Source organism: Pecten maximus, chromosome 1 (genome assembly GCF_902652985.1).
Source record: "Pecten maximus chromosome 1, xPecMax1.1, whole genome shotgun sequence".
NCBI classification, from domain to species: domain Eukaryota; kingdom Metazoa; phylum Mollusca; class Bivalvia; order Pectinida; family Pectinidae; genus Pecten; species Pecten maximus.
The window spans coordinates 56390917-56414210 of record NC_047015.1 but is presented as its reverse complement, the minus strand read 5'-3'; the positions used below and the strand labels follow the sequence as shown (position 1 = coordinate 56414210).

At 34.3% G+C, this 23294-nt stretch overlaps 2 protein-coding genes across 3 annotated transcripts; one reads left to right on the top strand and one right to left on the bottom strand.

The window, feature by feature from the left end:
- Positions 1 to 1928: 1928 nt before the first annotated feature.
- LOC117338863 lies at positions 1929 to 9032 on the top strand. The gene is made up of 6 exons (XM_033900229.1): positions 1929 to 2783; positions 4960 to 5055; positions 5330 to 5452; positions 6859 to 6921; positions 8058 to 8120; positions 8433 to 9032. The coding sequence occupies exons 1-6, from the start codon at positions 2258 to 2260 to the stop codon at positions 8525 to 8527; spliced, it is 966 nt and encodes a 321-aa protein (XP_033756120.1). The 5' UTR covers positions 1929 to 2257; the 3' UTR covers positions 8528 to 9032.
- Positions 9033 to 11692: 2660 nt separating this feature from the next.
- LOC117338848 (melatonin receptor type 1B-like) lies at positions 11693 to 21153 on the bottom strand. Of its 2 annotated transcripts, XM_033900220.1 has the most exons (3): positions 21083 to 21153; positions 14144 to 14462; positions 11693 to 13604 (listed from the first exon to the last, which is right to left on the bottom strand). In XM_033900220.1, the coding sequence occupies exons 1-3, from the start codon at positions 21110 to 21112 to the stop codon at positions 12826 to 12828; spliced, it is 1128 nt and encodes a 375-aa protein (XP_033756111.1). In that variant the 5' UTR covers positions 21113 to 21153; the 3' UTR covers positions 11693 to 12825. The 2 variants fall into 2 exon arrangements, with proteins under 2 accessions (XP_033756111.1, XP_033756105.1); XM_033900214.1 differs by lacking the exon at positions 21083 to 21153 and having other exon boundaries at positions 14144 to 14590.
- Between the last annotated feature and the right edge of the window lie 2141 nt (positions 21154 to 23294).

Genomic DNA, 23294 nt, shown 5'->3' with positions numbered 1-23294 from the left:
TATATGTGGTTTCAATCTTATTGGGGAAGTCAATATGAAGTTATGTGGTTTTAAACTACATTTGTATATAAGTCCCCGTATTAGTTCTTCATTAACACGGACTGATGTTTAATATGTGTGTACAAGGGAGAAGTCATGAAAATCTACTGCTAGCTTTTTTTTCTTTTTTTTCAGGTCACCCTCCGATTCAAGAGACTGGTCAGGGTTCCACAATATCGTAATCAGTTCCGTAAAGACCACACTTTCGAGCTCGAATTCAATAGGATTCTCAGGCTCTTGAGCTCCATCTCGAGTCATTCAAAGGACCTGTTGCAGCTATATAGTGATTTTGGCCCACAGAGCTTTTTCACTAACAATGATTGATTCATCAAATATGATCAATTCCTCATAACTTGTCATTTGGCCAACAGGTGTCCAATCCATTTGTTTTATAGCAATAAAATGTATTGAAATGAAAATAAAACTTCAAGTAGATAATAGATATAGAGGATGTTGAATGGTTTCCCATGTATGACAGAATATCGATATTTTCACGAGTGCGAAGGGAAACGGGAAACCATTCAATTTTCTTTTTATTGCATTTCATAAACATAAAAAACAGAACCAAAATCATCGAAAATGAAAAGTGTCAAAAAGTGCCGAAATCAATAATGACGTCATCTCTTTGTGACGTTACTCCACGTCAACTTGACAGCGCTATTTTAAAAGGACTGATCAACGCAACATTTAAGAGTTTTAGTTATAGTGTTATAGTAGAATCTGTTCATGAATAACTAACATCAATTGAGTATTTTGTCAAAAACTAGTCTGAAAATTTCAAAAATAAAGCAAAATAACCCCTTTATCTATCTCCGCTTCGACTGGAAAAATCGGTAAGTTTCAACGAGGTGAATACAAAGGTCCGCTCTGATTGGTAAACCTTATATTTTCACTGCAAAACCTATATTTTCACTGCAAATCTTTTATTTTCACTGCAAAATCTTACATTTTCACTGCAAAATCGTATGTTTTCACTGCTCATCGCTGCAGTGAAAATAGAAGTTTTATTACTTTGATAATTTTCTATATTTCACTGGCAAAAATGCAATATAAGTATAATGTTTCTTCTATAGTCTTTAAAAATTGTAGTTGCTACGTACTCCTGCTTAGCGCTCAGAATATTGGCAGTGGGACGATTGATTCGCCCGTTGTCAGTATAATGTGACTGGGTGGAGTGTCCTGCTGGGTGTCTTCGGTAGTATGCTTCAGTGAGGTAGCACTATAAATCAGCAAACGTTCCGGCCTATCACAAGGAGACTTAACACGAACATATCGCAGCCTCACAAAACACACATAGGCACTCACAACACTATGCATATCGCACGCACGGGGAGGCCGTCCTTAAATGACCTTAGCTGTTGATAGTACGTTAAACAAAATAAACCAAACCAATCTACAGGGTGTATCTGTTGTTATGTCAATAGGAGAGATATTCATATCACCAATTCAGTGAGTATCTGTTGTTGTGATTCCTTCCTACAATGCTAGTTCTATAAAGGGACAGATAACAAAGAAATGGTAACAATCTCCACAGGGATATCCACATTAGCACACATAGGGTTTTATACAGACAGTGTAATAGTTCATAGATAAGTATATAGTGATTTTATTCCTGATACCCTAACATTTTTACCACGTCTTTGTCATAATTTAGTTAGACAGAAACATTTAATGTAAATGGTATGAAACATGTAGATAACTTTTGAGAAAATACAGTAATGTACTTCAAAAAAGTGTGCATATTAATGCCAAGTGAGGTTGGGTTGTTGTTGGGTTTTTTTCTCAAAATTTCGAGTTTTGATCTCAAAATTTCGACTTATTACCTCAAAATTTCGGGTCAGTAAAACTTTCCAGTTAGTATCTTAAAATTTCGAGTTATAACAATATTTCGACATATTACCTGAAAATTTTGAGTAACTGTCTCAAAATTGCGAGTAAGTATCTCAAACTTTCGAGTTATCATCTGACCACCCCCGATGGAAAAAAAAAAAACAGAAAAAAAAAAAAAGATAATTGTTTCAGTCCTGTATTCACTTCCGTATTTGTTATTGTAAATTGTGAAATTTGTGATATGTTATCTACACACTTGCCATCCCATCTTCATCATGATATGATATTACCTCAGTGGTATGTATAATCAGATACTGATAAATATAGCAAATGTATTCATAAATATTAAATAGAAATTATTCAAATCGCCATTCAGCTATTGCACATCATGATGAAAGCAATGGCTACAGGAGGAGTCCCCATCATTTTGATAATTTCAATATTTTTTGTAGCTTTTTCGACGTCAGCCGAAATTACATCTATAAAACATGGGATCACAAATAATCCAAGTGATGATACAGTGAAATTGGAAACAAGACGAACGGAAGAGAAAGCTAACGGCCGAGGTATACCACACGATTCGTTTTGGAAAATTGACGAAACAAATAATGACACTTTAGAAAACGGAACTGATCTGCCAGTAAACTCTGAGGTACCAGCCTCAAAACAAAATTCGTCCACTTTTTTCAACAAAGCCTTCTACAGGCGGCTATCGATAGATCTGACATCGGAAAATAAGGATGAATTACAAAAAAGACTTTTGGGCCTTAACATGTGGTTTCCCTGTGGAAAATATGACCGTTGTCGTGTTGGACGTAATTACTGTGATGCTGATACAGACAGGTGTGAAATATGTAACTCTGATATATGTCATGGAACCAACGCCGACAGTATGTGTAACTTTATGTGTAAAGGTAGGTATTAGTTTTTTTAGTTTTATATATTAATTGACGATCTGTAAAATTGCGCCTCCTAAACATATGTTTTTTGTTTTGTTTTGTTTTTTGTTGTTGTTTTTTTAATGGAAAACGTGTGTTCATTTTGTATCTGTCTGGGTCGTGGTACCGGTAGTATACTTTTCTTGATATGATGTTTAAATTTGGGGAACTCAATAGTTAACCATCATCTCATCATAAAGATTTAATTGATGTGACGTGATCTCCTCGCAATAAATCATTTCGGATTTAATTACTCTCTGCTCAAATCTGTATTTGAGGTGATTTCTCATGTCTAAAAATAGCTTTTGTGGGAATTTCCATAAGGTATGTATATGTATGATAATTCACTCTTACGAAATATAATGGCTCTGTTCTGATAACAAGTGATACCTGCAGGTATATACTTGAATCAGTTAAAACAATGTTTGAAGTCATGTGTTATCTAATGACTTAGTACACGGGGTATTATGTTCATAAACGCAGTATCTCTACTAGTACTAGACAATTTGTTAGGGAATAAATATCAATCTGAATTAAATTCTAGGTTGTCATCGCCCTCGCGATTAAATATCGGGTAAATATACAATTTCACACATGAATACATTATGCCTACAGATGTCCATTCCTTCTTTTATTGACTTTATCTGACAGTTTAGTGTCAATTTTGACCAGGAAAATACTTTCCTAAAAATAGCCCGGTCTAAAGGTTATATTTGAGGGAGTGATGCGATAATATCAAAAGCATGTGTCCTATGTAACATTTGTTTGGATGACATGTGTATGCCTGTCCCTGGTAAGATTACAGAAACGTCATATTTCATCCACCCGTACACTACGTGCGGTATCGTGTATAGGATGCATGTTTCTCCATTTCTCCAACGGTCTATCTTACTATGTTTTCATCATGTTTGGATCATTGGACTAGGAAGCCTTATATGGGAGCCTTATTTGCATGTTATCTCGATTAAGATCGGCTAGGGATTTCCATCTTCTAGTATATTTTGTAATTATGCATTTTACAGAATTCAATTAGGTGTATAATCAATATCTAAATTGCAGTTCATTAAATTTAATCAGAAAGCTGTAATTTTCTTTGGCGATGACCACCTTTAAGGTTGCTTTTTGTGGACAAACAATACATCTGGTTTATCTATAGCATAAAAGTAACCGGTCTTAGTTACGATAAGACATCACTGGCCTTCTGAGTCATATGTGCACAGCCAAATGAACCAAGAGAGTTGTTGTTGTTGTCGTCGTCGTCGTCGTCGTCGTTGTTGTTGTTGTTGTTGTTGTTGTTGTTTAATATCACGTGCACATTCGGAATTTGTTTTGAATTGGGTGTGTTTTACTACAGAAGATTAAGGAGTTTATTTTTCATTCATATTTTTCGGCATAGCCTCATAATATTCTTTTGGTCCCGGATATGACGCGACAGGTGGCGTTACTGGTCAAGATGAAGTATGTGATTGGTTAATGTAGTGGTAAATGCAAAATGCAATATACAGTTTAAAACGACCCAAAGTTAATTATAACCACCAGCTGTAAAACTTTTTTTTTTTAAAGATATTATTCTTTATATTTTTTTCATTCTTGACACTCCAAGAATTTCAATATTGCAAGGATTGCCGTACAAATTCTACAGATGTAGCTAAAAAATAAGTTGCTTTAAGAAATCTAAAAAAAAATCAATTCATCAATACAGAATGTTCTTCCCTACCAGTAAATTAAAGGAAGGACTCATTAGAGGCATGTGTTTCATCTCGAATAAATGTGATTATAAGACTCTTTCATATGTATGTATGTAAGATAGGGATATTCCACCCGAGGGGTCACAAAATGTGGTGAAACCCGAGGCTTGCCGAGGGTTTTACCACATTTTGTAATCCCTCGGGTGGAATATCCCTATCTTACATACATACATATGAAAGAGTCTTATAATCTTACATAGCTATCTTACATGGGCAAACTCTATCCAACATGGCGAGATATGAGAGAAAAGTATTGCTTATGCTGAAACGTATCTGACGTCATTAAAGCCTAATCATGTCAAAATAATTAGCCAGCGTTTCAGGAGAGTAGCGCACACTTTATTTTCCATATGATTCTTTTACTGATATCTACTGGTAAATTCACAACAATTCTGTAATTTCAGAGATTCCACCTCCAGAGGAAACTTCCACATTCTCAGCATTTATCACATCTCCAGTTCCACTTACAACGGAAGGGGCGGAACGGACTTCGGGAGAGAGTAAAGTTTCATAAAAATACACAAATATTAAACAAAATATATTGAAATTAAATAATCTGTGAAGAATTTTATGTTATGTTCAGTTTTTTTATTTATTATATTTTCACTAATATTTTTTTTTTTTTAATTTTCATTTTTAGTAAATAGTAAAAAAAACTTCGATCACGTTCCGTTCTCATAGTCAATAATCCTTAAAACAACACTTGTTTGAACACCATAATTTATGGTACATCATCTCATTTTGGTATTACATATACATATCTTATATCAACAGAAACGTGGGTGAAAATTGTCATCAGCCTTGGAGTGGTGGTCCTAGTAGCTATACTAGTTACATGTATATGGTTGGCAAAAAAGAAATGTCACCCTTGTAAAAGGAAAGAAACAAACGACATAGGTAATTATGAGGGCGACACCCTTATATTCCGAGTACTTTTAAGTACGAAGGCAAAATAGTCCAAATGTCCGATAGTCCGAAAATAGGTTAATATTAATACATATTTTATAGTAATATTGATAAATAATTTTATGTCATTATTAATCGAAGGTGTATCGCAACAAAAACTGTTCCTATAACCGGCTGGTTATTTTGCTTGATATCGATATTTATTTTTTATACAATGACCGTTTGGAGGAAGTGGTTTTTTTTATCGTTAAAACTGCGTTGACCGTTCCATTCAAAATAGCACCGTCTTCTGAAGCGAAACGGTGCAATGACACGTGGTCAAAGATTATACGACATATTCCCGCACTTTTTGGCATAAAGATTTTCTTCTTTCGTGTTTAATTTCATTTTTCGGTATTAATATATTCTGTCATACTTGTGATAAACTTTTCATACATGTATATAAACGTTTATTCACATTGAAATATTACCTAATTTCGGACTATCAGGCCTTCTGACTATTGGGCCTTCGGACTATCGAGCCTTTGGAATACCGGTCTTCGGACTATTGGACATTAGGACTAATGGGCCATCGGACTATAAGACATTCAGAATATAAAGCGGTCACCATGGTAAGGTAGAGGTTTCGAAATACATGCACAAATAAAAAAAAAAATAGATACAGAACTTATGTTGTGGACTACCGACCCATTTGTCTTACATAGGATAAAAAAGTCCTGTGTTGATCTCAAAATGCATGCAGTTGTTCGTCTTTTGACGCTAAAAATCTAAATTATTACACAACGCTATCAGCCAATCAAAAGTGATATGACATACGAATAAACAGAATAACATATATATTTATCCAATAGGCAATGACATACAATTGTGTATCAAATTTTACTTACGTTTGTCATTTTACATACTGCAAGCAATTGGGCATTACTACAAATTATGTTTTGTGTGAACCAGTAGTTATATGATGCAAACATAAATATTTTAGCGGTATTCGTATCTTAGCGTTTTTCACACAAAAAAAGCCTTTCTCTAAATTATGATTGTGTCACTGACAGATTTTATAATTATAACAGTTTCTATTTTCTATGTCGTGGGTGCACTATTTCATTAACGTGTTGATCTGTTTAATTAAAATGTTAGTGCGCTGAAATAAATACATTTACAGCAAATTACAGGAAAGTGCGACAAACATTAAACAAATCTACATTTCATTTCAATGTATATCAAAATATCAAAACAATAAAACTAAGCAATAGGATCAGGCCAAAACACATTTTGCTATTTTAACACCTCCTGATTTGTTTTCACTTAGCGCGCGAGGGTAGGTCAGGACTTTTATCTTGTAAGAAACACCGAAACGAATGTAACGAAAATAACCTTGCATATTTTTTACTTTTCAGAAGACACTTCAAGAATGGAATTGGCTGAAATGAATGAAAATACTCAAGCAACATCTGAAAATGGTACGAATTTATCTATTCTTATTTTAGCGCCTCCAAACTGATTTTGATCAGGGTTGTTATTAAATAGTGTTGTATTACATTATGCTTAAAGCTTTATTCATAGTATCACACTGGCGCTATATATTTTCTATGTTGCAATGAACAAATGTCTTACAGGAAAATAACACCAAAACGTTTTAGAGAGAATAAACCTATGTGCAAGTGATTTATAGGAAATAGGATTTTTTTTTGAGGGGGGGGGGGGGGGGGGGGGGCGGGTTATACCAGTTGTTACCTGTAGAACAGTCACACAACGGTTCTTATTGTATATCTATTCGCTTTATGTTATTACTAGTGACTCCATCCCCTCGATTGTTCGTGATGGTGAAATATCAAATATCAAATTAATGTTTTCGCTTCCTGAAAAATGATGTTATTGTATAGGTTTGATGGTAAATAAGATCACACTGGTATTCAAAAGATAGTAACTCTGAGATTGACAGTGGAGGGGGGAACCCATCATCTGGGGAATTCCCGATTTTTTACCTGTTATCCGACATCATTCTATTTTCAAAAGGAGTGTATATATTTATTTTTTTTGTAACACCTTACTCTTAATTCTCGTATAAAGGAAGTACCTATTCCATATGTTAATTACTCAAATAAATAGCAAAAAACATCAGAAGCACATTTTCATGAAACAGGTGCTGATTTAGTTGTATTATTCGTAGTCAACTTTTACCTTAGTAAGCCATAACTTTAAAAAAATCAGGGCTCACTTCGGAAAAATCACGATGCGCAATTATGATGTTTTGTCCAGCGGTGGTTCAGATGCGTTTATCGGAAAGTACCAATGCAATTCTAACCAAACATGAAATATATTTACATTTTGGTATGGGTATCTCAACATAACTGATAGAGTATGCAAATTTTTTGTTTCGTGTATTTTTTTTTAGGAAAACCTTTTTTTTCTTTTTTCTTTTTTGATACAAAGATAGTTTTATTATTCAAGATCTATCATGCATTAGACGTTTTATCTTATTACCTCTCGTAGAGGATGGATATTCTGGGAGTAATATGGCCCCATTTTGGCAAATTTCGAGAATTATTGATTTCGTGACGAGTGTCAAAAATGATATGCTATTTTCTTTTGACAGAAAACACTTATACAAAGGAACTGGATGGGAATCACCTCGACACTCAAGTGGCCCATCAAAATGGTACATATTTTATCGGTAATCTTAGTTTAGTATTGCGAAACACTTCATTTTGATGCTCGTGATGAATAGTGAAAGTATTTCTAGATGTACATTTTGTGTTTGTTCTTGTTTTCTATGATGCATTGTTCAAAAGAAAATAACATAAAAATATTTGATTTTAGAGGAGAGATCTATGTACCTTTGGTTTTTTTTTTTATCTTATTGTGTAAGCCTCCATAAATCTAATGTTTGTCGTTTAAATTTCAATTCTTGTTATCGTTAAAATTTGATTTCCACAAAAATGTTCCTACTAGTCATAACTTTTTTTTCCAGATGACCACGTTAACAAACAAGGGACCCGTGAAGATAGCGGATCAGCTCGAAATGAATTGGTGCCATCTAATAAATATACATGCATAAGGATATGAACAAACCACAAATGTTGATATATGTGATGAATGAACATAACCAAAAACATTAGCTACTCTACTTAAACTTATATGGAGAAAAAGAACTGTGACTGTGTTTCTTCCAGTAAAAATTAGGATAAACCTGGGACCATGGCAATAAATGCTTTTATGAAACTCATTAAAAATTAAGATATTTAGATCACAAACTCCTGGCAGTGCAGATTCTCATAATTAGCAAAATTCTAGTTAACGAAACACCCTTTAACCTCTCTTTGTAGAATGTAGAAATCCTTAAACTAGAGTATTAACTCATAACAACATTCTCTGAATCTCAGAGTTCAATAAATAGAACGCCATAAAGATCTGAGGTAATTTACAGGGATTTTATTAACCTAACACTTTAAAGTTAAGGTATGCTTCGAGGTGCAAAGTTGTTCCCTGCATATATGGAGTTTTTTGGAAATCTGAATTCGTTTTTTTTTTAAATCCATGGTATTCTATTGAAGGTCCTTCAACAAATTGATGGTTGTTGTTTTTATCATAATCTCATGAATCAAATAGAAATGACTTGTAGATTTGGCTATTTTTTGACATATAATGGCGTCCCATTTACAATGATTATTAAGCTAGTTAAGTTGAAACATAAATGTGTAAGAATACAAAAGAAAATAAGACTTTAACACTGAACAACACTTTATTTATATACGTCAATGGTTTAACTTCTCCATAGCTATTTGATATCGGTGCACATTTATACATAGAATCTATCTTTTTCCTTCAATTAGAATGTATGGATGATGTAACACGCTCTGTCTGACTACAACTATACTGTATAGCATGAAATATGCGTGTGCACTTTCTTTCGTGGTTTGGAGCTTTCAAATCATACCATGAATACAATCTTCCGTGGTTAGCCCTTGCAACGATATATAACAATAATACATACAACAATATTCGTTGTATTTATAATTTCATAGTTGCATAGCAACCATATAAACCATAGCAACCACAAAAATCAACGAAAGTTCATACACAACCAACATTTCATGTCATACATTATTTGATCACGTGACCACACTTTGACTCATGGCCACATTTTGATTTTTACCGATCTCATTGTGTCCACAGCGAGTTTGTTGTTTACAGAACTTCAAAAACCAACATAAAAAGAATTACTGCATGTAACAAAGCATTATCTTGCCTCAACAAAATAATAAAACAAGTAATTGATGTTTCAGTGACAGCGTCTTCTGCTTTAACGACTGCCATTGCCAGAACTTTCAGGTCGTCAAAAGATAACGAATTAAAGCACAAGCAACCTATCCTAGGCATCTTTGATAATAGAATACCATGTTTGTATTGCACTCCGTCTGGATTCCTTCAAGATGTATGTTACTCGTTATAATTTAAGCATTATAGGAAGTTGATAGTCGAAGCAAGGATGCTGCTATCAATAAATGGTAATTTCACAAAAATGAAATTGAATTCATTGTTCTTATCATAGAGCCTATTGACCATGTCGTATCAGTATATACATCTGGATGATGTTGTGGACAATTTATATGATAATTTAAATATTCTAAGTATCTTTATATCTTGTTATATCACCAGATAATGTTTCTAATGAATAATTCTTCGCAAGACAATATCTGAACATGATCCTATTTATTCCAACATTCCCTGATAACAAGCATCAGATAACAAAACAAAATCAAAATATCATTAATAAATTTACCAATGTAGCATATAGCTCACAGACATGGTTTTGATTACAATATTTACACTGATACCTACAATATGGTATCACTAATATATGGTCAATCTTTGACGACACAAGTTATACTATGTACAATGAAAATTTACATGCCACCTACTGAAACTAATTTAGCACTCTTATTGATTAAATAACTTTTAATGAATTCTACAAAAAAACTCTAATGCATCAAATCGCATATTCACACAAACAACAGTTATCTCAAAAATAAAGCCCATCTTGATGTCAAAAACAGCAGAGAATACCGTCATAATAACGAAATCGTTTAAACGGGCGCAAGCTATAATCAAACATATGAATTGGCAGGGAGACCCTTAAAGGGGCATTCTTTCGTTTGAAGTTTAGGTCATTAGAATTGAACTTGCTGAAAAGATGCATTTTTTTCCAAGTAGTAAAAGTTATAATCTTTACATTAATACGTCAGTTTTATTCTCAAGATAAACCAATGTTTTTCGAGTTTTAAGTCCTAAAAATTCCTAATTCGACCCGAAGTATCACTAATTACCGCAAAGACATACGGTGTTCGTATACGATATGCCTTTTTTCCTGTATAGGAATACCACTTTAAAGTTATATGGAGAAAAGATTAGGTGCTGGGCATTCTTATCAACTACACGTGTGAGTATGCATTCTACTGCATTAGGGAATGTCTGTTTAATTTTAATATCAAATACATTAAATCAATGTTGTCAACTCATTTTTTAAAGGATTGATTTTGACATATTTTATGTTATGGAGATATAACACACAAAGAACGGAGTAGACTATAAATATACCGCACAGCGGTTGATGATGAGAATACTCTCCGGATGTATGCATGCCTAGGTATACTTTTACATAAGAGTTTCTATAAATATCTCAGTTTGACATATACTGATAATCAATTTATATATAATCAAATATGTAACTCTCTAAAATAGAATATCACACATATTGCTAGAACATCTCAAATTGTCACCTATTGAGTTTCCCGATATGACTAAAAACCATTTCCGGTTGTATTAATGGTTCTGTGAAGTCTCACGAACGAATGTGCATTAACTGGTTATCAACCTTCTATTCGAATTCCAATTAATTATGACAGACAGAGGTCGATGACAATAGATAAACCCATCTGAATTAAAGTACATAGCACGGATAATAATCCGCTACCATGTCACGCATTGCGAATTCCTTTCATTATCATGAATTCCTCTCTAAATTTCAACTTACCTTCTACAGAATATCACAGCTAATTTAGCCCATTTCTCCATATATCATCTAGAGACAACTGTGAAGAAGTTGTTATATTTTCGTTATTACAGAAAATTTGCAATTATAATATTTATATTTATATACATATATAAATACATAAATTTCTATAATTATTCAAGGATGATTAGAGGTGTCTGAGGTTAGACGAATTCCTGTGTATGTCTTGATTCTGAATATACCACGCGCCAAAAAAATTACTAATAATGTAAGCATTTTAACATTTCAATAAATCATAATTATTTTCTCATATGAAATAGTTAATGATTTTATATGAAAATAACATCATTATTGAAATGATATTGATTTCTTAAGAGATGATTGTGGTGATGAAATTATTACTGTCTCTGATGAGATTACAATATGTAGATTTCTTACGAATAATTGTCGCAATTTCATACGCTAGTCATGTTTCGAATGTAATGCACTCGAATAGTGGTACGGTTCAAGAAATATACATGTACTTATTGTTCTGCTGAAATGCAATATTGAAAATTATGAAATTTATTGAAATGTAACGCAAACAATTTAATTATGAAACCTTTCTTTCCAGATTTTGGCATTTATTTTTATCTTTTTTTTTCTAGTTCTGTTGTTTTTCGCCTCCTTTCATAAACACTTCAGACCCTTAAAATCCCTGACGATGCAAAGAAGGGCGAAACTGCCATATAATAGAGTATAATTAATGAAAGGTAATAATATATTGTATGTTTTTGTACAACCCTAATGTATCCCCGCCTCAACCATTGTAGAAACCCGTCTGATAAAGTAGGTTCTTTCCTTCTCTGCTCCTGCTTTCGTTACAATTTATGCATCATTATGTTCACATATACTGTAAACATTGAAATTTACGCGAGAGGGAAATTTACGCTAATCACGCTAACTCCTTTTGTTCGCGAAAATGTCCCCCACGTGTATTGTTTTTATATCAATTTGCGTAATCTTGAACTACAAGCGAAAGTGGATCGATCGCAAAAAAATAGCTCCACGCGTATAGTTACATATTGAAATCGCGAAATTAACACCCCGCGAAAATAATCACACATTTACAGTACAACATATATGTTGGTATGAGTGATATTCGGTGTTTTGTCTGCCCTAGCTTACTGAATTGTTGACGATATGAAGACTTCAATTATCCATGTATAGAAAAGAGAGAAACAGATTCTATGTAGCACATAGAAAATATTACCGGCATGACATAACTTCAAAATCAGAATCGTTAAATCAATCTAAGATGATGTTAGTTTCGTATTTCGATAGGAATGTGTAAATAGATCAGTTTGTCAGGTTACATGGATATGGAATTAACAACCATACCAAGTGTCTTTTGTTCAATGGACTCAGAAGAATGGGAGGTTGGCCCCTTTATTTGTGTGCATCTACAACCCAGGATTCCCAAAGCTGACCTCCTGAACCTCTGATTGCTGAAAATGTAGATGATGCAGTTTAAACTGGAATGAGTGTGAGCAATCATCGTCACAAAGAGATGTACTTCCATCGAAAGTCTATCTCCAATATCAATGGCAATGACAACAGCATACGGTGTCCAGCACATCATGAATAACGTAAAGATAATGAAGAGAGTCTTGGATGTCCGGACCGTCTCATTCCAGGCTTTCAGAGAGGGATAGTGACCGTCGCTGTCCAATTCGTATATGTTTTTCTTCTTCTGCCAAATTTCCAAAACGATTCTGATGTTGCAGATCCCCATGACAACCAAGGGCCCGCCAATCAAGCAAATTGACACAAAAAGGGAATAAGACAGAGAAGCAGTTCTGTCCCATATACATTGGTGATTTTTCTCGTCGAAAGTGTGGGCACCCCAGCCGACAAAATTTGGAAATTCGCAAAGGAAGGCGACGATCCAACATATGCTGCACATTAACCCAGTTGTGACACGCGTGTAAAATTTCTGATAAAAGGTGTTGTGACAGACGTAGAAACACCTGTTGATTGTCAGCATGGTAAGGCTAAGAAAGGCACAGAAGCATGCTGTAAGGCACATACTGGCAATGAAATGGCAAAGTTCCAACTTGTCATCAAAGAAGGTGGCCCCTTTTATCACTCCTAAAAAAATAGCATTTTAGCATATTTGTCAAGTTAATGTTTCAAAATTAATCAAAAATACCAAACAAACAAAAGTGGTCGTATGACGTAGTGGTAACATAATTTGTCAAGTTCATATTTCAAAAACAAATAAAAAAAAAAGGTCAAAAAAGAGGTCGGTGTTACACATTAACACACTCGCCTTTCACATTAGATACCAGGGTTCGATTTCAAAATCGGACATGGCTCATCTGCCTAAATACGTAGGCTTTCTCTTGGTAGCCCAGCTACTTCCTAAAAAGAACACTTCTCAAAAATTCTCAAATGAGTATATTAAGAAAAGGCGGTATATATATGAATTATGAAAATATATAAAAAAAATTTTAAATTATTCATTTTTTATTTTTATGATGTTATACTATTACTTTGGCATTCTTTTTTGTTTTCGTTTTTAGTTTCCTTTAGGAATTATTTTTATTTATCTTTTTTTTGTTTTTTTTTTAGTTTTCAGTTTGAGGAATCATCAGGATAAAACAGATTTGTGATTTATAATTACTTACCAAGTATACACATGGGGTCAGCCAGTCCAGCCACACACAAGTCCGCTATAGCAAGATTCACCATGAAGGCCTTCCCAACTTTGTTGAAGGCATTGTTGCAGGCACTTATCATGATGATCAAGACGTTTCCAAAAGTACCCAGTACCATCAAGACAGACATAAGTACAATGTAAAGAAGCGCCAGTGAGAAGTTGGATTCCAGAAGTGGCGGTAGCAGAACGGCAACGGCTTCAGTTCCCGTACTGTTACAAACATTCTCGAGACTCGAATCTGCTTCCGAAGAATTCGTCCCATTGGTCAAACTTTTATTCCCAGCGACCTGAATTGAATCGTGATGAACTTGTTTAGAAATTAGATTTAATCTGAATTCATAGGTACATGTAACTGTATACATTTTTTGCTTATAAGTTATAAGATCCACCCTATATAGAATATCTATCAAAAAAATTCGGTCGATCCCGCCAATGCACTATGCCAACGTTTACCCTGCCGTTCGCATTTCCCAGTCGTTTTTGTTTTCTTTTTATTCAAAACAAAAAGACATTAAATAACATTAGATACAACAATTCATGTTAAATTAGATTTATGTATGTTAATAGATCGCAAAGAAAACGCAATTTACGAGAAAAAAACAGGGACTTGCGTATTAACTTATATTTAACTGATTTATTGTGTGGAAAATCAGCACAGGTAACGATGTTTTCATACTGTATTCATAGTGTTGTCATGGTAAAATGTTTGTTGTTTTCATTTTTCTACATATATATCCGCTGTGTGAACTAGATCATATTCGTACAACTGCGAAATATCACTCCCGGAAAATATAACAATTTTAATTGCCCAACGTTTAAATAACAAAACAATGTATGTCGGCCATTTGTCTTTTTCAGTAAGGAAATAATCTTTAAATGCATTTCCTCAAAAGGAGAGACAGTATCTTGCCAGCGCAAATATCAACAATACAAACAAGCATCAAATACCTTAATAGCAAAACTTAACAGGAAATTGCTCCAGAAATTAAATTTATTTTGAAAAATCTTCCTATATCTTCGTTTTCGCTTGTATTGCACAACTGTGGTATGTAAAAGAAACATTAAGGCTGAGAACAGCAGGAATATATAACTACAATATAAAATCATGAGGCTGAGTGCAGCAATGATATAACAACAGTCTAAAAATCCGAGACTGAGAACAGCAATGATATAACTACAGTGTTAAAAAAACATTCAGGCTGGGAAAATCAGGAATATATAACTACAATGTAAAAGTCTAAGACTGAAAACAACAATGATATAACTACAATGAAAAAAAACCTGAGACTGAGAACAGCAATGCCTACAGCAACATTGTAAAAACCTGAGGCTCAGAACAGCAGGGACGTTACTACAATGCAAATAAATCTATCTTCAAAAAAAGTAAGAAAAGCGACGTAACAAGCAACTAAAGTTTGTATATCCGCCTTTCCTCTCCCATCGCTCTCCCTGATACCAATCTTTTCACATTCTCCGTCTCTAGACTCTAGTCAAGAAATAGAGGTTTCGCTGCTGTGTAAATGGATATGGCTTATGTCCCCAAATCAATGATATTCCGAATTAATATATAAAGAAATTAAAGGAATTTAAAATAAGAATAATCAAAACATAACAAAAATGAAAATGTCTTTATAATGAACCGGTAAAGGTTCGGCCAATTAACATGCCGACAGCACTATGAAACGCCCCTAAGTAAGCCCTATTCAAGCAGTCACTTCCCATAAATGGCATTCGCGTCCATTACACCAACGACCGTCCATTACACCAATGACCGTCCATTACACCCACGACCGTCCATTACACCCACGACCGTCCATTACACCTACGACCGTCCATTACACCCACGACCGTCCGTTACACCCACGACCGTCCATTACACCTACGACCGTCCATTACACACACAACCGTCCATTACACTTACGACCGTCCATTATACACACGACCGTCTATTACATCCACGACCGCCCAGCAGTGGGAGAATGGCTACATGAAAACGTGATTGGACTTGTCACTCTAAGGTACCGTTACAAATCTGCAAACATAGGTAAAGCGTCCATTACGGCTATAGGATTTCTATGGCTTAGACAATGAATTGACTTCGGTCATGGCGGTTTAAACAAATAGTGCACTTCGGTCATGGCGGTTAACACAAAGAGTAACTTCGGTCAAAGCGGTTTAGCTAAAAAAAATCCTTCGGTCATGGCGGTTTGACAAAGAGTTATCTTCGGTAATTTTTTTAACGCGGTTTATATAAAGAACCCGCTTCGGTCAAAGGTAAACGTAGTTTAGATAAAGAATACACTTCTGTCATGGATCAACGCTGCTTGTGTAAAGTGTGCACATCAATCATGGGTCTATCACATTGTTATTTAAATCAGATTTTCACTGATAAAAGGTCTGAACCTGATGCTCACTCAATCTGAAACAAACTGCCATGCTAACTGAGAATTGCCTATTGTTAAAGATAATTTGGATACTGTTGAACATTCGACACCAGCTGGGATCGGAGCGATTTACAATAATTTAGACGATAATGATACGGCACAAACGAGTCATCAGTAATTAAACTGAAATAATGACTGCTCAAATTTGATATTCAAGAGAGATATAATTTAGCTTCATTTCAAACCAGTAGAGCATGGAAGCTTGGTAATGAATTGAATTATCCATTCCCTCGCTAACGAGGGTGATGATTAGCGATGAACATGTGCGAAGTACAAAGGATGTCAACAACTCGAGTTTCAGTACGAGATATCTCATTAGCAAACAAAAAGGAAACGAATTGGCACATCGTTATATAATCTTTTGTTCACAATTTTCTATGGATAGTTGTGGTAGGCGAGAAAATCGTCTCATTTGAGTTTGAATAAATATGAAAATACCATCATGAACAGAAATGAACTTCTTTTCATAATTTTCGCGATGAAAACATCCTGTTTTCCTTAGAATTTCGTGTATTTTTCGAGGTTTTTCTAAGTTTAAATAAAAAAAAAAAAGATATGATCTGTTTGATCAATCGGATTAACTGAAAATCTTGTCAATCATTGTTAACAATTGCTGAACGACGATAGTTTACACAACAATAATTTTTGTACAATAGTAAGTAATGATTGACAAGACAATTAAAACAAATGAAGACGGCACCTACTTTTAACGGACGTTTTAAAGGTCCCGGTCAAAGAGTATTTTACCTCTGTCTCCTCTTTATTTTACAGTCTTTTCCCATAAGTGTCATCACACAAAAGGTTTCCATCAAATGTTGGTGTCAAAACTATTAAGGCAGTCCAAGTTGTGGGGAACCCTAGTACAAACTTTGATAGCTCTCTGAACATGGAGAAACAGGTAAAACGCTATCGCAAGTTCCTGTTGTTACCAAGGCAGTCCAAGCTCTGGGGAACCCTGGTGCACACTTTGATAGCTCTCTGAACATGGAGAAAACAGGTAAACCGCTATCGTTCCTGTTGTTACCAAAACATTGAATGTGTCCGGCAATTCATCAGCACTGTACATACAAGACATTGGTTCATTCAGTTTTAACTTCTCGATTAGACTGTGATAATTCTTTGCTCTTTGTTGCATTTGATGCACTGATTAGCCGCCTGTAGAGTGCTCAGAACACTGAATCAAGTCTGGTTTCCAATACTCGAAAAAGGGAGCACATCACACCAATGCTTTATTCGGTGCATTGGCTACCTGTGCGTTTCAGGTCACAGTACAAGATTTTGATGTGCAAATCCAAGGCAACAAATGAATCAGCTCCAGAGTATTTACAGGAACTGATCACTCTCTACAATTCTTCACGATCACTTGGATCAGAGACAAAACACTTGTTATGCGTTCCCAACTCTCGTACTATGACTTATGGTACCCGGTGATATGGAAAGGTAGCGGCCACTTTGTGGAACAGTTTACCATCTGTTACTAGGAATATTTTTTTCTGGAAGTCTCTCGCAGACGTCCATTACAAATTACCATCAAACTGCTAGAGTCTATATATGTTATATATGTCATGTACTTTGTGTTACACTTGAAATGCAATGTATTATTATAATAGTTAATGTGGAGCGCATTAGAGTAATTTTACAAATCAAATAGTGCGATATATAAATGTTGTATATTATCATTATTCAGGACTTAACTTTATAATTACTTTTAATGTAATGAAAGTAATTATCTACCGCATTGGTGCTTTTAACACGTCGGGTACCAGCGCGATATCGTTTCCTGTTGTTGTTGGGTTTTTTTTTTTTTTTTTTTTTTTTTCTTTTTTTTTTTATCTTTCGTACAATTCTTTAAGATTTCAGGTGTTAGACATTGCTTGCGGTTTTCTTCAGTCCCTGGCGTTATTCGTGATCCGATCGTCGCCTTTTAATTCATTCGAATACTAACACGATTATGAATGCACTTTTGAATGTACTTTTGAAATGCAACATTGAAAATTATGAAATGTATTGAAAAAAATGCATTGAATTATAAGTCCTTTACGCCTTCCCACCAGATGTTGTTACTTCTTTTGATCTATTTTGAGTTTTATTTTGGAACAAAACCGTCATATGGTGCAGTACATTTTATTTAGGTTCTACTTTATGTAGCTTTAAATTAATTTCGAAAGGGGTTAATATCTTGTGAATTATGTAGATATCTGCAGCAACGTCTTGTTTTACTGGCTAAATCAGAGAACATTTCATTTCTATGTAGTCTACCGGAAATTTGCCAACCGAACTGAAAATATAATCAATCTTTATTTCAAATTGTCAAACGCTTCATATTCAATACATTCTGCCTTGGCTTTTTTCGGACAGCGAATGTGTTTCCTAAAAATATGCTTTAAAAACAATTGATTATCGTAATAATCTTGTTCAGAATTCACCCTGTGCTGAAATGAAACTCGCATGATATTTTTTTGGACAGCGAATTTGGTTTCCCAAAAATATGCTCAAAATGATTGATTGTTATATAATTTTTGCTAAAATGTTATGCGCAACTGAAAGAAATCTCCAATAATTTGAGAACAATATTGATTCATTGTCTGGATCTCAATTTGTTCTTCGATAAAGGCCAAAGTGACAAGATCTGCCCCAAAGAGGTTAGTGGAAATGAAATATTCATAAAATCAATTTTAATGGGAAAGGGGAGGATTATGATAGCGCTAATAAAAGTTTCTTATATTTGTATCCCATCATGGCGATTCTCATAAATGCGCCAAGATATCATTTCGCTTGTCTGATTACATTCAGTTTTTCGCTAAAATTTGAGACCGCCGAAATAAGAACATTTACAGTATACGATATTATGAACTCCAATTATCAGTTAAGGAATGAAATTTATATATCAAACATTCATGAGGTCATAACGACATTGGCTTCTTGACATATTCCATGAATCGCGTTAGCGTTAACGTTGTCCAGAAATCAAATGCTGTTATGAGCTCATGAAGTTTAAAATAATAAATCGCATTCCTTATATTTATGTTGTGATTATTGTCCATTTTTCCTGTGAAATAATTAAATAGGGCACTTTTCATGTTTAAACCTGGGAATAACGTCGGCTTGAGAACAGACGTTTTCACGGGAAAAGTGTCAGACAGTTCTTGGCACGTTCTTAGCAACCGTCATAACAACAACACAAACAAAATGTAGTTCCATCTACAGCATTTATTCTTTGAGATTTTTGGAGTGATTTTTTATGCTTTGAATATTTAGGAGATCTAAACAACATTGGATTTATGTACATCTGACATGGATCGTGTTTATCTATAAGAACACACACAAAAAAAAATAACCGACGCTTTGACGGCGAAGAGTACTACCCGTGGTAACGCGGTCTACGACATTGCTACATACTGTGATGAGGCCAATGTTGTAACGAAAAATAGATACAATTTTCGCCAATGCTTTCGGGCATACTGAATGTAAATATTCCCCAATATCAACAAATCAACGTTATAAGAGAGCGTCAATCAAGCTAATGTATAAGAATTGTACATACATCTAATTATCTAATTACGATAATCATTTCTGTTATCGGTCACTTTGGGATTTCACTTATTCTGTTTATCTAATTCTAAAAAATAAGAAGTTGATTAAGAAATCCGCCATTGCTATATATTTTAGCATTTATAAGTATCCGAATTCCCTTATGAGTTACTTCACTCTCGGCCATTAGCTTCTCTGACGAATAGTAGTAGGACAAAACAATTTGTAAGATGCAGTTTTATTTTTTTAAAGTTTGAACAGAATAGAAGACAGAAAAATGACATTGAAGCATATTTCTGAAAAAGATGTAAGGTCAAATGTCAATGAAACCAAATGCAGACCCAGCGTCGGATACTCACGGTTGATTGCATTACACGACGCCTCACCCACGGTATTCGGCGATTATTCAAACCGAAGGAACAGAATTTTGTCCCACAAAATAGCAAAGAGTTCAATAAGCACCAACAATGTAAAATTGACATACTAGCTGAATACTGGATGTAATGTTATGTACATAACAAAATCCATATTCCTCAAGTCAATAAGGAAAGCCGGGATTTCAATAAAAATTATGTTACTTGTTAACAGTAAAACAGGAAATCTGTGTTAAAAAGTCATGTAAAAATATTATTTGAATAATAAAAAATGATTATAATTAACAAAACCAGTAATTAAGATAAAATAGAATTGTCTATTAATTTCAACATAAACGTAATTGATAAAAAGCATATCAATAGCATTAATGATTATTCGAAACCTAATTCCACAATATTTATCATCTAAGATGTTAAACTCTGTTAAGCAACATATTTACAATATTGTATACTTCAAATTATTTATCGGAGTACGTTTCTTAATCGTTAAATATCCTGAAACAATAAAACGCTACAGATATGTGTATTAATGTTAAACAATACATTATCCATACTCACGTCAATCTGACAGTTTTGAATTCGTTCCATGATGGTGTAATTCAAGGCCGGCAGTGTATTGAATCGCGAGATAACTGGGTTTTATAACGCTGACATCTGCATCGCGAGACAATTCCACGAGCAATGACCAATCATCTGCGTTTTGTGGGTCGATACTGATTGTGATGGTTATTTCTGTAATCTGAATTCATACGCATAGTAAGCCTGTCTACGCAGTTCCTTCGTATAGAGCTGCTAATATATCTTAGCTTAACTAGCTTTAGTTTGGTAAATTCTAATCTTGGAACTATCTTTTTAGTGAAAGATAAAACAATTTCATCAAACTGCGTCATTGTAGATTATCTGACTTTCGTGAGCTTTTAACCAATACGCTGTACTTTCTAGTGTAGCACTAGCGAATGATTATCTAACAAAACTGCGTCATTTTATTGAACGATATTTCCAGTGTCTTCATCCAGTGCTTTGCACACTATTCAAACTGTTCTGAACGACGTTATATAAAGTATAAACCAGCACATGTGGTTTCTTTGAAAAATTGCTCAAATTTACAAACTTAAGTGTGGAGTTATTCATTTTGGCATGAATTTATTAATTCGTCAGTAGCACTAGGGCTTAAGGGTGTGCAAATACAGAATGAATGGGCGTCGGGAAATAAAAAAGGAAATGATAATCACATTAGGCTTTTTTAAAAGAAAATGAAATATATCTGTACATTCTGAAGCGTTGCCTTTATTCGTAGGAATCTAAACACCGCATGCATGGAGGAAAATATATTTCAAAATAGTAAACACCGACACAGACGCAAATAAGCATTTCGCTCCGTCATGGGAGCTCATTAGACTGTACATATAGTTCAAAAAGAAAAAGACATTGTGTATCGTTTAGATATATAGATAAAAAAGATTCAACATGACAAGTAATTGAAATCAATGCGCCTTCAGACCTTTCTGGCCATCTTCAAGCGTTTGATATAATCAAACACCTGAAGATTGCCAGCAAGGAAGGTCTGAAAGCGCCTGCGTTATTGATTGCAATTGCAACGTTTGTCTTTTCTTGACATGATCATGGTGGAAGTCGTCTATAAGATGATATGAATACATTGATCGTAATGTATTTACATACATGGATACGAATTGTAAACATAATACAAATATTCATCCAGTACAACTACGACAGGAAATTCAAATCTCTATCATCGGATCACCAACACATAATGCATATGATACATTGTGCTAGTTATTTGATATATAGCATAGTAACACAATTGACGAAGGAAGACAACTTTATGACTCGTGCCCTGACTGGGCCTCGAACTCGCGATCTACGGCACCCAATCGCCTAGCCAGAAATACCCGCAGCTTATACCGCTGCGCCACATCGGCGTTCTTTAAAAAGGAACGTTTCAATGGCGTAGTGATGTTTGGCCCGATATCCTGACATGATCATAGTGGAAATCGTCTATTAGATGATATTAATACCTTGGTCGCAATGTTTTTACATACATGGATGCGAATTGTAAACATATTACAAATATTCATCAAGTACAACTACGACAGGAAATTCAAATCTCTATCTTCGGATCACCAACACATAATGCATATGATACATTGTGCTAATTATTTGATACCCAGTGTACATATGTCATATTTTGCCGTTGTTTTATCAAGTTTGAGTTTGAATTACGGTTTCTTGCTTACGTCGGTTTTCTCCTCGACAGTTGCCTTTGTAAGGAGGTGGAACCCGGACTCTCTTCAAACAGATTATCTGATTATAACAAAAAGATCTCATTTTTGCGAAGAGAAGTATTATCAATTTTCAATTGGAAAAAAAAAATCTATATTTCACTGTTTATGTCATCACTAGTGATTTCTGGTTTTGTCAAATCCAAACAGTGCTTTTTATTCATCGCATTGAAAGGCATCGATTTTTTGGTCCTGATATAAATGATGAGAAGATAAAATAATTAGTTAATTTGCTAAATCTTTGTAGTAGACAACTCAAGTTTTTAATGAAATACTCATTTTTCAACAGTTCTTTTTTTAACACAAAGGTAACAACAAAAGTGATGGAAATGTCTTGAGCAACAAATTCAAAATGGCGCTGTCTCGTTGTCAAGGTAGCCTCATAAAATACAACGTCAAACAACATTCTACCGATTTTAAGGGTTTTTAATTAATTGACTTTTTGCTTTGTTTTCGTCTTTAAAAAATAC